This window comes from Erinaceus europaeus, chromosome 9, assembly GCF_950295315.1.
Source record: "Erinaceus europaeus chromosome 9, mEriEur2.1, whole genome shotgun sequence".
NCBI lineage: Eukaryota > Metazoa > Chordata > Mammalia > Eulipotyphla > Erinaceidae > Erinaceus > Erinaceus europaeus.
This window is the reverse complement of record NC_080170.1, coordinates 113,141,985-113,159,746: the sequence shown is the minus strand read 5'-3', so window position 1 is coordinate 113,159,746 and position 17,762 is coordinate 113,141,985. Positions and strand designations below refer to the sequence as shown.

General features: G+C 42.6%; 1 protein-coding gene across 6 annotated transcripts in view; it reads left to right on the top strand.

Annotated features, from left to right (window-relative positions):
• The first annotated feature begins 1,334 nt into the window (after positions 1–1,334).
• APP (amyloid beta precursor protein) overlaps positions 1,335–17,762 on the top strand; it is a 271,787-nt gene continuing 255,359 nt past the window's right edge. For all 6 annotated transcript variants that reach the window (XM_016186733.2, XM_016186732.2, XM_016186731.2 and 3 more), the window contains exon 1: positions 1,335–1,547. In XM_016186733.2, coding sequence (XP_016042219.1) covers positions 1,491–1,547 — 57 coding nt within the window. In that variant the 5' untranslated portion in view covers positions 1,335–1,490. The remainder of the gene's footprint in view (positions 1,548–17,762) is intronic.

Genomic DNA, 17,762 nt, shown 5'->3' with positions numbered 1-17,762 from the left:
GATAGAGAGGGATAGAAAGAGAGACACGTGGGAGTCGGGCGGTAGCGCAGCGGGCTAAGCGCAGGTGGCGCAAAGCACAAGGACCGGCATAAGGATCCCGGTTCGAACCCTGGCTCCCCATCTGCAGGGGAGTCGCTTCACAGGCGGTGAAGCAGGTCTGCAGGTGTCTATCTTTCTCTCCCCCTGTCTTCCCCTCCTCTCTCCATTTCTCTCTGTCCTATCCAACAACGACAACAACAATAATAACTACAACAATAAAAAAACAAGGGCAACAAAAGGGAATAAATAAATAAAATAAATATTAAAATATATATATATAAAAAGAGACACGTGAAGCACTGACTGCCTCACTGCTTGTGAAACCTGCCCGTTTCTCCCCCTCCCCCCAAGATAGGGAGGGGGGGAGCCTGAACCCTGGTCATAGCACACTGTAATATGTGTGCTCAACTAGGTATCTCATCACCTGTCATCTCACTGTAGTTGCAGATCAGATATATGTCACATTCCTGCCTGATTTAAACAAACAAATAAAAAACTTGCCAAGAAGGAATATCTTCTTTAAACACACACACCACACCCCAAACTGAAATAAAACCCCACTGCCACAACAACAACAAAAAAGAGCAACATAAAAAATTTAAAATCCCATTTATGGAGAAATGAGTTGCCACCTTCTTCCCTGGCTCTAGTTCATTTTTCCTTCGCTAGGTTCTAAAGGTAGAAAATTCCAGGTTGCTCGGGCGGCTCTTGATAGAAAAAAAAAAGAAAGAAAGAAAAGAAAAACAAACAAACAAACAAACAAAAAACAAAAAACGAAGCCCTGGTCCTCTCCAGCGCGCAAAAGAAATTGTTTCTTTCAAGCTGCTCTTGTGCCCATTCTCTTCCAGAAACGCCACCACCCCTCCCATCTCTACCAAGCCAACGTCCCCCTCTCCCCCCCAAATGCGGCACCCCAGCAGCAGTCTTTTCCAAGACATCCCCGAAGGACAGCGGGGGTTGGATGAGTCAAGCTCACTGGAGCGAGTGGGGGAGCGCTCCTGACTTTTCGGGAATCCAAATGTCCTAGGATTCACCTTTCCGTCTCGCTGCCACTACCCCTCCCCGGGCCCCCGACTGCCCCTCTCTGCCCGCTAGCCCAAACCAGGTGGCCGACAGCCTAGGGGAGGCGCGCGGGCTGCGGGAGGAGCCCCCGGGGTGCTGCACCTGTGGGTGTTGGGGGGCGCGGGCGCGCAGTTCCCCGGCGGCTCCGCTAGGGGTCTCTCTCGGGTGCCGAGCGGGGTGGGCCGGATCAGCTGACTCTCCGGGCTCGGAGCCTCGCCGCTGCGCTGCTGCTGCTCAGTCAGTTTGCTCGGCGGCTGGAGCAGAGAGCGCCCGGAGTCGCGGGAGCGCGAAGACCCCGGTGGCGGCGGCGGCGGAACCGGCAGAGCGAGGGCGAGGCGCACCCCCCCCCCCCATACAGCAGCGCACTCGGTGTCCCGCGCAGGGTCGCGATGCTGCCTACTTTGGTCCTGGTCCTGCTGGCCGCCTGGACGGCTCGGGCGCTGGAGGTGGGTGCTGCGCCTCGGTTTGTTGGGGGGGGGGGTGCTGGGGAGCTTTGGGCGGTGGTACACGATGGAACCTGGTCTTCCCCTCTTTAACCCAGAGAAACCGAGGTTGGAGGCGTGCGTGCGTGTGCGTGCGTGTGTGTGTGTGTCTGTCTGTCTGGAGAAGGGAGCAGCCTAGGGGACCCTTCTTCCCTCGGCGCCTGCCGCCCCCGCTTGCGGGCGCCCCGCGCTCGCTTCCCCGCCTCCGGCCCAGCCCTGCCCGGCGACGCGCGCTCCAGCCCGCGGAGAGGGAGCCGGGACGCAAAGGGGCGTCCCGGGCAAAAAAAAAAAAAAAAAAAAAAGGAAAAAAAAGGGCGGTGATGGGGATCGGGAGCCTCAGATCCTCCCTCGGGAGCTGGGCTGGCAGACTGTAGGGGGGGAGGTTTGGGGGAGGCCAGAGACTTCCCCGATGGGGGTAAAAGGGAGGAAGGTAAAGGGATGTGGGTAGGGGGTGTGAAAAGGCTACATCCCTGGATCGATTTCTGGGTTTCGAAGCCGCCGCCGCTTCCCCTCTCCTCCGCCCTTTTCTTTCGGGGCCGCAGGAAAGGAGGAACCGGGGCTTCTCGGCAAGCTGTGCGCTAGCTTCCCCCCTCCCCACCTTCCTCTTCAACCTTTGCTTTTGCCTTTTTTTTTTTTTTGCCTCTGCCCGATTTAACCTTCCCTTCGCCTCACCAGCCCGATCACCCCCTCTTTGCCCTTCTCGGCTGCACGCGGCGGCCTCCCGAGTGGGACCCGGATCGGGGTGGCGCCCCACCTTCCGCAGGCAAAACTTTGTGTGTTGCTGCGTCTCCCTTTTGTGTGAAGTTGCGAGCGATGCGAGGGAGGGGTCGGTCGGAGACCCACCGCCGCCCCTCGCACGGGGCTGCCCCGAGCCGGGAGGTCCCTGGCCTTCGCCCATATCCCCCGCTGGTCCCCGGAGACGGGGGCGGGGGCGGGGGAAGGTCCCCCGAACAAAAGCCGCGGCCATCCCGCCCTCGCCAGCCCGGGGCGCGGTGGCTGAGTCGCGCTGGTCTGGGAGCCCCCTCGGCTCCCTTCCAGGCGCCGCGTGGTCCTCCCAGAGGGGGCTGGGGCGCTGCTGGGGCCCCGCAGCCCCTCCGTTCTCCGCAACCCCCGTCACCCCCAGACCCGCTGCTTCTGTGCGGGACCGGGAAGTCCTTGGGGAGGAACCCGCCGAGAGTGGGGTGAGCGCCTGCAAAGGGCAGCGGCCGGCGGTGGGGAGCTCGCCCCTCCTGGGCATCAAAAGACACGTTTGTGTGGTCGAGGCGCGGCTGCCTGCTTGGCAGCGCGGGGCCCGCGGGGTTGAGCCCCGTTCCTGGGGTCTCGGGCTGCTGGGAGAGGGTCCTTGGGGTTCTTATTTATTTTTTTTTAGGGTGCAGATAAAAGGATGGAATTGAGTGAAGATTAAGACGGAGAAGATGGCGCCTCTGCAGTGCAGCAAAGAAAAGCTGTATGGAGGCTGCAGCCTGGCGAATTCCGCCCACCACTAGGTGTATACCCAGGCTTTCCCCCATTCAAAAGCGACTTGTTTTTCTCTGGATCTAGAGACTCAGAAGTTGTTTGTGTGACAGTTAAGACCGAGGAGGTTGTCTTTCATGAGTGCTAGATTTCCCATTAGACATCTTAACCACTCGCAACCTCTCCCCCCATTTTTTTTTTTTTTTTTGGTTTTTAATTCCCCCTTTCTCCCTACCTCATGGTAATTTTCCAAAAGAAGCAATTTCTGGACAACACTTTTTTCCCGTAATTCCTCTGAGGATGGACAGACCAGCACACCATTATGTGCCCCTTAGTCTCTAATTTATAAGGTCATTAAGCTATTTTTTTAAAATAATTTTCTTTCTTTTTTAACCTACAAGCGGTTCTAGTTAGGGCTAGTTAAAACAGACTGTCTTTAAGAATAGAATAATTTGGTTTTCCATATTTTAAAGTGGTTTTAATTAAGGAAACTCTGAATTCTCCTTCAGAGTGTTTTCGGCTTTCTCCGATTGCCTGACTACATGTTAAAGAAAAGAAAAGGGGGGAAAAAAAAAACAGAACCACAGATTGAATCAGTGAAGGCTTAATATTTGAAACTTTAGTTAGTTAGGTACACATTTGACTTATGGAATATTCCCCCTCCTCCGTGCCCCTGTGTAAGAATAGCCTGCTTATAAGCAGATATTCAGATTGATTTTTTTTTTTCGACCAGCTTGATTACATTTCTTTACTGTCTGCTATCCTTTGAGATAGTTTCACTGGTTATTAACTCCTTCAGAGGGCGGAGAATCACCTTATTTCATTTTTAGGGAGGAAGGGGAGTTAGTAACTGACCCTAGTGAGGTGTGAGGGGGTGGGGTGCTAGGGTCGTGGCTATGCAGCTATATTGATGTCCACTAAAAGGTGTGATTATGAGGTGACTGCCTATTTTTGTAGGTTTTAGAAAATAGGTCTGCTGCAGATGGTTCTAAAAGAGAAATAAGAATGAGGGCAGTCATAAGGGGCCCTCTGCCTTTTAGGGAGGTGTGATGTTCCCTGGTGCATTGGGTATGAGTTCAAAAGCCCTGGCATTTATCCGTTGAAACTTGATTCCTCTTTAAGTTTTGTTTTTCTGTATTGGGGGGTGGTGGTAGGGTTTTAACCTAATCAGGTTCTGTCAACATTTGCTTTGTGCTTTGCTGGTACTGCTAATTCAGTGATTGTGTTTCCTGTCCATACGAACAAGTACCGCCCTGACCACAGACACTTAGAGATAGTGAAGCTCAGATTTGCTGGTGATCTGTAAGGAGCCACTGTTTCTTGCTGGTCAATGGGAAACCATGATAAGGACAAGCACAGAAGCTTCTCTCTTGTCACCATAACTAGCAGAGGCACCTGCCAGGTCCTAGCCAGGCTGTTAGTACTGCAGATAAGGGCTTCAGACAGAACACTGATTCCCTAGCTCAGGGCAAGGAAAAGGAAGAAGCTGCAACTAAATGGATCGCAAGGTTAAAGTGAGGATGATTGGATATAAGAAAAACAAACACATAACAACAACAACAAAAAAACATAAACACAATCTATCCATTGATTATTGCTATGAAGGAAAATGGAGAGATGATTATCTTTCTGGGTAAGACTTTCTCCCTGTTGCTCCAGACCTATTTTGTGTTCTTTGTGGCATTCTAAATACTTCCATATAGATAGCTATGCTTTTCTACAGTTATGTGTGAGGAAACAGTTCGTGAGTCATCCTGGAAATGGAGTATAGCTATTATACACCTTTCCTGTGGCCACTACTGAAGAAATGTGATGATACTAGGAATGTGTATTCCTAATCTACGTGGGAACATGCATTGCCTCAAAGGAGAAAGCATCTTTCTTTAAAAATTTTTAAAAATATTTTATTATTTCTCCTTTTGTTCCCTTGTTTTTTTTTACTTGTTGTAGTAGTTACTATTGTAGTTATTATTGTTGTCATCGTTGTTGGATAGGACAGAGAGAAATGGAGAGAGGAGGGGAAGACAGAGGGGGAGAGAAAGATAACACACCTGCAGACCTGCTTCACCGCCTGTGAAGCAACTCCCCCTGCAGGTGGGGAGTCGGGGCTCGAACCAGGATTCTTACGCCGGTCCTTGTGCTTCGCACTATGCACTTAACCCGTTGCGCTACTGCCCGGCCCCTGACAAAGCATCTTTCATTACTATGTTTCTTCTGTAATCTCTGCCTCCTCTTAACAGTCACACATGCAGAGATCAACCACAAAAATATGTTTTAAAGTTTATGGGCTACAATACAAATACAGATTAAGCAGTATACTTGAAGTGTTACCCTGTAAACACCTATATTTAAGGTATAAAGACACAATGGGGTGAGATAATCCTGGAGACTTTCTTGGGGGCTCATTTCCGATTAGAGGTACATTCCAGGTTTGGGCCATGGGAGTGAAGTTCTTTTCATTTACAGTATTTGTTTGAATGCCTCACTCCACCTTTCCTCTCTCTCTCTCTCTGGAATGGGGGATGTTTGGTTTATGGCCAGGCCCTGGTTAGGCTCTTAAATAATGAAGGGATATGCAAATGTGGGAATCCACTTTATTAATCTTTGCACCTTCTTCATGAAGGACCTTGGTCAGTTCTCATTTGGGGGACCTAGCCTTGTCCCACCGTAAGAAAGTGATGAGTCAGCTCCTCATTGTAAAGCTTCTAGCCCAGTGCGATAGAGACGACAGTAAGTAAACCATTTTCAACTTCAGAAGGACTATATGACAGTGACAGATGCTGAGACAGAAAGCGAAGTTAGAAGGTACACTCTGGAGAAAGAGTAGGGGCTTGGAAGTCAGAGTGGAGGTCCAAGAGGTGGTATAGTGGTTAGAGTGCCCAGACTTGCAAGCAGGAAGTCTCAGGTTTTATACTCCGTATTGCATGTGTCTGTCGCAGGAAGGTTGGGTAAGATAAAATGTTTCATTTGTCGTTTGTCCTGGACTGCGTGTCTTTACCTCTCTGCCACTGCTCCACTATACAGATACATCTTCTAAGTAACTCAAGGCTGGTGGAGGAGGCGGCTAAGATGGTTTATTACTAAACAATTCTTTTCTTCCTCTTCTTCTTTGTCTCTCCCTCCCTTTCTCTTTCTGTCTCTCTCTGGTTCTTAAATGGAAAGCAAATACTACCATAAACCTTTAAACTTAGCTTTCAAATGAGGACCAGAGTCCAGGGGGATGCATTATGTAACAGTTTCTTCAGCTTAATGTGGATGGCTTCAGAAATCACTGTCTCAATGAGGACATCAGTGATTCTCTTGGGGGAGAAATGGATTTTGTAAAATTTCTTTTTTAGGTTAATCCTGATGAACAGAGATGCTTTACTCTAGTAACCTTTTTAGAAGCAGAAACCCACCCAAAGCTTGGTTAGAATAACTATTGTAGGAATAAAATAATTCACATTTTAAAACAAGTCTAGGTGTGTAACAATGCAATGGCTCTGTGAACAAATGATGCTTCACAGGTTAGTTAGCTGACTGTTCAAAGCAGGATGGGTATGGGGCCTCAGGGTTGCACGTGTGATATTTTAATCGCAAAGAGGAGGTTACAAAGACATTTCTTTGGAGATTTAGTTTGTGTGGCTCTGTTTTTGAAGATACAGGTTTTTCTGGAACATAGCTAGGATCTTGTGAAAGAAGGCTGTGATGGAAAGAGGGAAGGTAAGAGATTTTAAAGCTAGACTGGGGAAAGTTGTGGAATTTTTGCTACATTTATCTTGCTGACTTTTCTGTTTATGTGATGTTGGACTGGCAAAAAGGAACCACTGAGCTCCTCTTGTGTTAAGGGCTGGTAGTGTTCTTCAAGGATCAAAAACCTGGATTAGGGTTGCTTGAACTTAAAATGTGGTTCTGTTTCTTTTTGAACTGATAGCCACTGAGGCTCCAGCCTTAATTTTTCCCTTTGTAAAATGTGGATAGTAATGTCTATGATTGTTGAGAACCAATCAGATTAATTCATGTGTCATGTTTTTTAATCTTTATTTATTTATTGGGTAGAACCCAAAATTGAGAGGCCTAAGGGGGAGTTAGAGAGGGAGAGAGACAGACACCTGCAGCCCTGCTTCACTACTCGCAAAGCTTTTCCCCTGCAGGTGGGGACTGAGGGCTTGAACCTGGATCCTTGCTCATTGTAACATGTGCACTCAACCAGTTGTACCACCGGCCCCCTATGTGTCAAATCTTTGGACGAGCACATGAGATAATATATATGGAACATGATGTCACATCTAAAGAACTGTGTGTGTTACTATTACTGTTTACCATTATATAAAATAGAGTAAATCTTATGTGATTGGAAGTTAAAATAATCTCTGATGTTTTATTTACTGGCAAATGCACTCACCAGTTGATACTATTGCAGGAAACCAGGGTTTGGGATTATAAGGGAATGAATCAATGCAATTTAAGTTAAAATATTTAGAAGAGGTAAACATTTTAGAACACTTCATAAAGTTTTATTAGATATCTGTATATTAAATGCATTTACTATTAAATATTTGCATTTTTATATTCCAGTTGACTTTTGAAAAAAATCAATAAAGTGATTCCTTTTCACTGAAATATCTAAGCAATGTAGTAATGTGCAAAACTACAGTTTTTTCACAGTCCGAAAAGACCTCTTTATTATATTTAAATTGTGACTGTCACCATGGCTTACTGCTTAAAGCCCATTTATTTTTTCAGTAGAGGACAGAGGCAATGAGGGGGAGACATCATAGCACCAAAGCTTCCTCCATCCCTGTAGGGGTGAGATTTGAACCTGGGGTGCACACATGATAAAGCAGAAACACTATCCAAGTGAGCTATCTTACCAACCTAAAAGGCCTATTTTAAATTGTGCACACTGGCAGCTGGCCACTTCTATCTAATTTGAAGCAAGTTTATAGCCTGGCTAGATAATTAACTCAACTCTTGGTTGACAATCAGCTATGTACAAGGACTTATGAAGTAGCTCAGTTGAGTTTTCAGCAAAACCTTTTCTAGAAAAAAGTGAATAAACAGCTTTTGCCAGACTAGACAGAAATGGTAGATTTCAAATGCTAGCCAAAGAACTTTGGTGACAGAATGGAATCTCAGAATGATTTTCCTGAGATAACAAGGAGACCAAAAAGGAGACTGCATGAGAAGGAAGCATTTCTGCAGGAAATCTGCTTCCAGAAATAAAATGAAGTATATAAACCCATGGCTGATGGCTTTCATAGCTTTAAAAACTTTCTGCTGCTTAATTGGAAGCATTTTCTTATGCGTATAGTTGACTCACTATATAAGCTTTTTAGTCTGAATTTCAAACCAATGCTATGGCTATTTGGAAGTATAGGAAATTGGTGATCTTGTGGTTCGCAACTGTGATTGACACAGAAGAATCAATTAGCCAAGTCCCGAGGATCCATGTGGGATTTTGTTGTGCAAACTCAAGTCACTTTCATTGACCTTCCCAATCAGAACCAGTGAGTTTGAGGAGGAGGACATAAGTCTTGTAGTCACATTTGGAATAAACATCCTGCTCAAGAGTGAGATGAAACCACAAGCACGTATGTTAAATCAGTCATGCAAATATGAGGAACATACCACCAGAAAACAGAAATTAACAGTCAGCTTGTTTTTATAGATGAGCAAATTCTAGCATTCACAAGCTCTGATTAATGATAAACACAAAGCGATATTTGGGTTGTAATTTCTAGGCAACCTCTTATTTCTGTCTTACCAAGGTCAGATGATTTTTGTTGGAGAAATTTGATTAAACAAGAAAATATGTTAGTCTCTCTTTTCTCTCTCTCTCTCTCTCTCTGTGTGTGTGTGTGTGATTTATCTTGTTGATAAGAAATTGTCTTCTGCCTGATTCCCTTAGAGAACCTAATAATTTGCCCTACAATCTCAATTGCATCCACAGAAATCTTTATTGAAGAATGTAAGATGTCTTCCTTGAGGAGAGAGACTGATAAATTATTTTTCAGCCTTAAAAGATCCTTGGGAGAATAAAGTATCTGCAATATAAGGAAAAGCCATTTGTTTTAAATGAAGAAATGCCTTATTATTCTTGCTGCTTTGTTAAATTTCAAAGCTTTAATGGCAGTAATATATTTTGACCCCATGGAGACATTTTATAGAGAGGAAAAGAAGAGGCTTAATCCCACCCCTGAGATATATTTGTGTGTGTTAGATGTGTCCTTTAACCCCTACTTACCACAAACTCATTTGTCCTTTTTCCTTTTGTCTTTATGTGCTTGAGTGCAATCAGATTAATGAGGCAACAGTTTTTATTTTTAATGAAAAACCAGTGCTCTCCATTTAAGGCTCGACAAGTCCAAAATTGGACTTTTTATAGAAACTTACTGTTAGATGAATTTTCAGAAATGTACTTAATTGCTCTGTAAGTAACACTACTCAGTTATTTTGCTGCAATGAAATTAATTGCCACACTTGATAAAGATAGGTAAGCTTATGTATTGAATTTCTTCATCTTTCAAAATGTAATTCTTATCTCAAGTCAAAGTCTTTAAAATGATATTTTGAAAACTTACAAAATGCTCCTCAGAGACCAAAATTAGCACCAATCACATGAAAAGTGCTACTTGAGAGCAAATATCCCTAGTACTAATTCTTTTTTTATTTTTTGTGACTTGTTTCAAATAATTATATTTTGCTTCTGCAAATATGTTATAGGTTATTAACTTGAAATTATACTTCATGTATTCTCAAGAAACCTACATAGAAGCTTGCAAATGTGTGGACTGATTGTTCTAAGATTAATTTATCCAGCAGATACTTTCAATTTAAAATTGAAATGAAATTTCTCTGTGTTAGTCACTGGCTTCTTTTCATTTAGAGTTGAGTCTGGATTTTTATGGACACGTTCAGAAAAAGGAAATTCACTCCTTTATTTAACAAATATTTTTGAGGTCCTTGTCCTCACAAGGAACTTAGTGAAAGGTAAAGAGAATAAATAGGAAGCATTTGGGGGCTTGGGGAAAATTCATTTTGGCAGGAGGTGGTGGAGGAAACACTATGTAGACTGTGTTGTGGTTGTGGTATTTTCAGGAAAAGTTTCTGATCTGGTCAGTACCTAAATGTTAACTCAGAAATCTAGAGGAGACACATATATAAATTCTTGTAAAAAGCTAAAGGAATTTTCTTCAGAGGAATTAAATATCATCAAGTGGTTGGGGAGAGAAGTAGACATTCACTATGACCTCATGTATCCTCCTGTAATTTGCTTCATCACTCACCATGATCACTGCCGTACTCCAAGTATCTACAAAATATTTTAATGAATACTCTAGAAGTTTTTATTGTGGTGATAAAGAATTGTGTGTTTGAGTCTTTCCAGTTATCTTCTCTTACGGCTTCAACAATCACGAATGACGCTTCACTACAAGCAGAGAGAAAAGGAAAGCCCTGCAAGATATTTCTGACATTTTCTAGAACTTTTTTTTTTTTCCTGGAGTAAAAGGTTTCAAGTACTTCCAGTGGTTTAATTAATGTTCATCATTTGCTACTTTATTTATTTATTTTGACAGGAGTTGAAAGGCAAGGGGAGATAGGTAGGGAGAGGGAGAGAGAGCTGTGACACCGCTTCCGTGCTTGTGAAGCTCCTCTTCTCTGTAGGTAGGGATTGGAGGTTTGAACCTGGGATCCTTGCTCATGGTAATATCTCCACTTAACCAGTCGCACCACTTCCCAGCTTTCCCCTCTCCCCCCATTTGCAGCTCTTCATTCCAGAAATTTGGTTGGGTTCATCCAAAAAAAATGCCTCGTTCTTGAAATATTAGGCTGTTGGATAAGTCATGTTTTTTTTGCATATAAAACCAGAAAAAAAATACATCATGACTTTTTGACAGCCCAATATTTCATAAATCCTTAGAGCGGATTGGGACAGTTTCAGTGGAGGGTGCCTAGACATGATTTTTATAAAATGTAGTGGAGGTGTCCAGGAGACAGCTCTCCTGACAGCACGTGCTTCATCATGTACAAGGATTTAGCCCTGGCCGTCCATTGGAATCACATGGAGCTCCATGAAAGGTGGAGCTGGTGTCTCCTTCTCTGTCTGTCTCTCCCCCCCCCTCCCCCCCGTCACTCCGATTAGAAGGAGGAGGAGGAGAAGAAGGAAGAAGGTGGTGGTCTGCTGGGAGCTATAGAAATCATGTAGGTGATGAGGCCCAGTGAGCAACCTGGTGGCAAAAAAAAAAAAAGGGGGATCTATTCAAGGACTCAATTCAAGTCCCATGTCCCCTTTTGCAGGGGGAAAGCTTCATGAGCAGTAGAGCAGTACTGCAAGTGTCAGTCTCTCTCCTTCTCTGTCTGCCTGCTCCCTCTCAATTATACCCTGTCCCTTTGAACCAAAGAAAAAAAAAGGAGAAAAAGAAAAGGGATGGTGGAGCTTAGAAAGAAAATGTATTTGTTATTAAGTTGAATAACCATTAAACAATGGCTTAATTACTCATTAAACTCGTTACTGTTACCTCATGTATTTTAGTTTGTTACCTTTGGGGGTTACTTTATAGCTATTGTTTACTTTTTTATATTTTAACACTTTTTTTTTTTATAAAGAGACGTTTCTTATCTTTATTTATTTATTGGCTAGAGATAGCCAGAAATTGAGAGGAAGGGGGAGATAGGTGAGAGAGAGAGAGAGAGAGAGAGAGAGAGAGAGAGAGAGAGAGAGGCACTTGCAGACCTGCTTCACCACTTGTGAAGCTTCCCCCCTGCAGGTGGGGTTTGGGGTCTTGAACCAGCGTCATTACACATTGTAACATATGTGCTCAAGCAGGTGCACCACCACCCAGCTTCCTATTTTTTAACACTTTTTATCTTTATAAGATAGAGACAGCCAGAAATGGAGAAAGGAATGGAAGGTACAGAGGGAGAGAAAAAGGGAGACAATTGCAGCCTTGCTCACCACTGGCAAGGATTTCCCCCCTGCAGGTGGGGGCTGGAGGCTCAAATCTGGGCTCTTTCGCACTGTAACGTGTGCTCAATCAGGTGTGCCACTACCCGGCCCCCCGAATGTTTACTTTTTAACCTTAGTGTGAATCAGGATCAAACCTGGCCCTTTAAGAAAAAAAGTAAAATTCTGTTACTTCCATTCTCTAAAATAATTGTACTTTTCAAGTTCAAGGACATGAAGCCAAAGCTGCTATATGCTATTAACTTGACAAGCATTGAAAATCTAATTGAGGCCATTATGAGTAGTCTTATATCTTGTGAATGTTTTCTCAGACTTGTTTTTAAATGTTTTGTGTCAAGTGTTAAATCCTCTTATGCCACAGTACCCCAGAAAATTTAAGTCCAATAAAAGCAAACCAAATTTTAAATTCCTACAATTGCTTTGCATGGGGGAATGACCTAAGTTAACTGACAGGGCGTTTGAGTTGGAAGGTAACTGAGACTACTATTAGTTTGAGCCGTGGTGAAGGACTCTACTTTCCAGAGTTATGTTTTTGACAAAATTGCAGTCTGGGTACCACTACATATTTGCTCAGTGAAGTATGAGAAGAGTGAGTCCTCTGAGGGTGGCCATGTGACTGGCTGCGAGAAACTTTAGAAGCAAAGGCTGGGAAGAAATGTTGGCTAAGTTTGTGCAAGTCCTGGAAAATGGGAAGTGAGTAATTGAAAATTCAGCGCTAGCGATAGCCAGGACAGGGATATGACTTATTTGGCAGGAGTGATGGTATGCAAGAAAGAATGCAGAATTAGCCTCCTTTTCTCTTTTTGTCATCTGACCATTGAACCACCAATTTATTCCACTTACTTATGTGAATTGGCTCATAGCGAAATGTGTGTCCTTGTGACTTTTAAAGGTAAAATTGTGAGGACAAAGATGGTAAGTATTCATTTTGATTGAGGTATTTCTTTCACTACATTATGTTTTTGGTTTTATTTACCAATTCAAACAATAATCAGTGGGTTCAATTCCTGGTACTGCATATGCCAGAGTTGAATGCTACTCTGGTGAGTGTCTCTCTCATAAAAATAAATATATAGATAAATCTTTCCTTACTTTGAAAATTTGCCACCAGGATTTTCACTGGGTCTAGATGCCAACTCTGTGGATTCACCTCTCCCAGTGCCCTTTTTTTTTTTCTCCTTTTCCTTTCTTTTATACTTGATAAGGCAGAGATAATTTGAGAAGGGGAGAGGATGAAGAGAGCGAGAGAGAAAGATAGACACCTGTAGACCTTCTTCACCTCTCGTGAAGCTTCCTCCCCTGCAGGAGGGGAGCAGGGTTGTGAACCTGGGTTGTTGTGCATGATAATGTGTACAAAGCCGGTGCACTACCGCCTGCCCCCCAAATCTTTAAAAATAAATAACTAAAAATAACTAATAAAGATGAAAAATTAATATTTTTGAGAAAACAAAACAAAACAGACCAAAATATGCTAAGGATTTATTATCATGTGTTCAATTATTTGTGCTAAAAAAAATGGTCCGTGATTTAATTGCCCATTCCCTCAGTCATCTCAGCAGGGAAACAAAATAACAACCCAAGTCCATCAAACTTATGTTAGCAGACAAGAAGGATTACTACAGGATGTTCAGTTGTTTATTTGGATCCTGTGTTGACCTGCTGTTTTCCAATTTCGCTGAGGGCATCTGTGATTTCTGTAAAATCAGCACTGAGATACATGATTTTTTAAAAAAAAAATTGTTTCTTTTTTAGTAGCTGGCCGACTTTCCTTCTTACCTTGAATTTTTGAAAACATAATTAATTTTTTTTGGGGGGTACTCTGCAGTGGGGCTACTTTGAAATGTTTCTGAAATAGAGATTACCATTGATGTCAATGGTTCTTTTAGAGTAAGGGCCTGGAACAGTAAGTAGTCCTCAATGTCTGCTTAATCTGCTTAGCTAGATTGCATTGCATAGCTGCAAGGGAGTCTAGTACCTGTGCTCCATTAGCTAACAGTATTGCTAGTAGGAATACATTCCAGCTTCTCTGTCTATGGATAAAGGAGCGGTAAGAAATTGAATGACAACTGGCCGTCTGGAATGTAGAGGAAAGTGGTATGCATTGGTTTCAAATCAAATCAGTGATAAGCTTCTGCATAAATCATTTGACTCTTTTTTTTTAATTGCCCATTTCTTATCTGCTCATTAACCACATGGGTAACATTTGAGAGTGATGTGGAAGGAGGTCAGGAGTGGCTTTTTTTTTTTTTAATTTTTATTTATAAAGTGGAAACACTGACAAGACCATAGGTACAATTCCACAAAATCGCCAGCACCAGAACTCTGTATTCCCTCCCCTCCCCTGATAGCTTTCCTGTTCCTCAACCCTCTGGGAGTATGGACCCAGGGCTTTATCCAGTGCAGAAGGTGGAAGGTCTGGCTTCTGTAATTGCTTCCCCACTGAACATGGGCGTTGACAGGTCCAGCCGATCAGGATTGGTTTATTTATTTATTTATTTATTTATTTATGCCTCCAGGGTTATTGCTGGGGCTGGGTAACTGCGCTAGAATCCTCTGCTCCTGGAGGCTGCTTTTTCCCTTTTATTGCCCTTGTTGTTTACAGGAATGGTTTTTAAGTTTTACATCACCCAAGAGCTGAGCCTTTGCATTGGCTGATTGTTACACTAGGTGGTTTACCTTTGTTTTGTGTTCCCAGGAAATCAGTCCAATCACAATAATGTACAAAGGAATAATTCTAGTGGCTCTGTGAATAGTAATGACTTTGTTAGCTTTCTCAGTGGATCTATAGTAACTTTGTTGTTGAACGTAGTCATTGGAAGTACTAGTGGATGAAAAAAAAAACAAAACTTAGAGAAATTTAGCAAAGAGCACGATGCTGAAGACCTGTCTTGATCTAGGTTTGCCTCTCCTGTTCAGACCCTTTTTCCATTGTGACATAGCCTCCAGATATGCTCATGCTTACTTTGTTATTGAAACACACAAGGGAAATATACGTTAATCTAATAGGATTGCCACTTTAAAATCCATGTTAATTACTAACCATTTTGTTATTCATTCCAAATTAGTGTAAAAGTAGCCAAATGAAGATACTGAATAAAAATGAATGTGAAACATAATCCTGAGCCAGCTTGACTTAATCATCAACACTTGGAAGTGTTTGAAGTATATATATTACACACACAGAGATAGATACACACATATTTGTACACACGCACACACACACTCAGCCCCTATGAGTTTATTTAAAACACCTCCTAATTATTTGGTCTACTGTATATGGTTCTGTTTTAAAGGGAGGTCTAAAATATGATTTCTCAGAAATTGCTCTAGCTTTCTGAATTATTTCTTTCTGAACCCCGGTTTTTCTTTAAGACTCAGCGAAGCATAGTTCTAGACTTGATCACCTAACATCTGGGCATTTAAAAAACTTAAATGTCTGTCAAGAAAATATCTTCTCACTTTAAAATATTGTCTTTAGAAAAGCAGATGGCGGTTTATATGTGTCTGGAATCGTTGTTAATTGATAATTAGAATCAGATAGAGTATCCCATATGTTTGGATTTACATTTCTTTTTTAAATTTTAATTATTTATTTTCCTTTTTGTTGCCCTTGTTTTATTGTTGTCGTAGTTATTATTGTTGTTGTTGATGTCGTCGTTGTTGGATAGGACAGAGAGAAATGGTGAGAGGAGGGGAAGACGGGGTGGGGGGGTGGGGGTGGGGGAGCGAAAGATAGACACCTGCAGACCTGCTTCACCACCTGTGAAGCTACCCTCCTGCAGACAGGGAGCTGGGGCTGGAGCCCGGATCCTTGCACGGTGCTTGTGCTTCCTGCCACGTGCGCTTAATCCGCTATACTGTCGCCCGACCCCCTGGATTCACATTTCTTTCTAGTACCCTGATTTTCATTTGAAAATAGACCACCTTCCCCCCCCCCCCCCCCCCCGGCCCCATAGAAGAGAAGGTTAGCTTAATCTTCTTAGGTAGTAATTTGCATCATGCAAATTTGAAATTTTCTTTGAGTTATATTAGAATTATAAAGTCTGGGAAAATCTTGTTCTTTAGTTACTACCTAGTTTTCGTTTTTAAAAAATTTTTATTTATGGGAGTCGGGCAGTAGCGCAGCGGGTTAAGCGCACGTGGCGCGAAGCTCAAAGATCGCAGTAAGGATTCCGGTTCAAGCCCCGGCTCCCCACCTGCAGGGGAGTCGCTTCACAAGCGGTGAAGCAGGTCTGCAGGTGTCTATCTTTCTCTCCCCCTCTCTGTCTTCCCTTCCTTTCTCCATTTCTCTCTGTCCTAGCCAACAACAACGACATCAGTAACAACAACAATAATAACTACAACAATAAAACATCAAGGGCAGCAAAAGGAATGAATTTTAAACAAATCTTTTTATTTATAAGATGGAAATATATTGACAAGACTATAGGATAAGAGGGGTACATTTCCACACAGTGCTCACCCCCAGAGATACCTAGTTTTGTAGTGGTCAGAATAGCTTTATATAACTAGAAATAAGATAATTCAGAAATTTATGTAATTTGATACTATTGTATCACTCAGTATAATTACATTTTACATATTATCTATATTATTAAGAATAGTCTGCCAAAGTAAATATGTTTAATTTTGAACATTGTTTTGCTTTCGCATCTAATTTTTAATAGCTAGAGATACCTGACATAATTACGAGCTATAAATTAAGACCAGTCTGAAATGGGGTGAGCTTTTAGTTGTCTCTGCATTGCAAAACCAGTGATTATTGCTTGCTTTATTGACATTAAATAATTGGTAGTTATGTGCAGGCAATCTGCCTTTCTTTAAGATCATCTAGCTGAAAAAGTTGGCTCTCCAGGAATATATCCTGAAAGGAAAGACTATTTGACTATCCACTCTTGACTCACTGGAATCTTCACACATAGTTTATTGGTTTGTTGTATTTCTTAGCAGCCATGCTCTCAAGTATCCATGTCTGACTCTTTGATCACTTAAAATAGGTCCAACTAATATAAACATTGATACAAAAGGTGGCAGGGAAGTTTCTATTTAGGTATCATTGAAATATCCAATAGATATTCCTGGTGTCCATCTGTGTAAGTTCATTTCACTTACGTCTCTTAGAAATATTTTTAAAACTTGTAATCATTTTTGTGAAATAAACTTAGATTTGTGCTTAAAATACTGCGATTGATAATAACCTATAGCTACCGTGTAAATGAAGTGATACTGTTTTTATATCCAATGTTAATTTGCTGTTGGTTCACTGTTAACAAACACAAGATAAGACCATGGCTTTAACATAATTATTTTTAGGACCAAGGAGACAGACCGTCCTGTTAAGAGCAGTAATTTGTATGCTTACAGCCCCAGAAGTCAAGGCTTCTGTCCCCGCCATTTCCTTAAGTCAGAGCTGAGCAGTGTCTTGATTTCTCTCCCTTGCTTTCTCATCTTCCTTTTTCATTTTCTTTTTAAAAAGTTTTTTAATTATCTTTCTTTATTTATTGGATAGAGACAGCCAGAGATTTAGAGGAAGGGGGAGATAGAGAGGGAGAGAGACAGAGAGACACTTGCAGCCCTGCTTCACCACTTGTGAAGCTTCCACCCTGCAGTTGGGGACTGGGGGCTTGAACCCAGGTCCTTGCGCACTGTAATGTGTGCACCCCACCAAGTGCAACACAACCTGACCCCTTTCTCTCTCATTCTCTATAAGTCAACAACAACAAATTAAAAATAGCCATTTTGTTAACTATAAAATAGAAACACTAAACTCCAGCTCT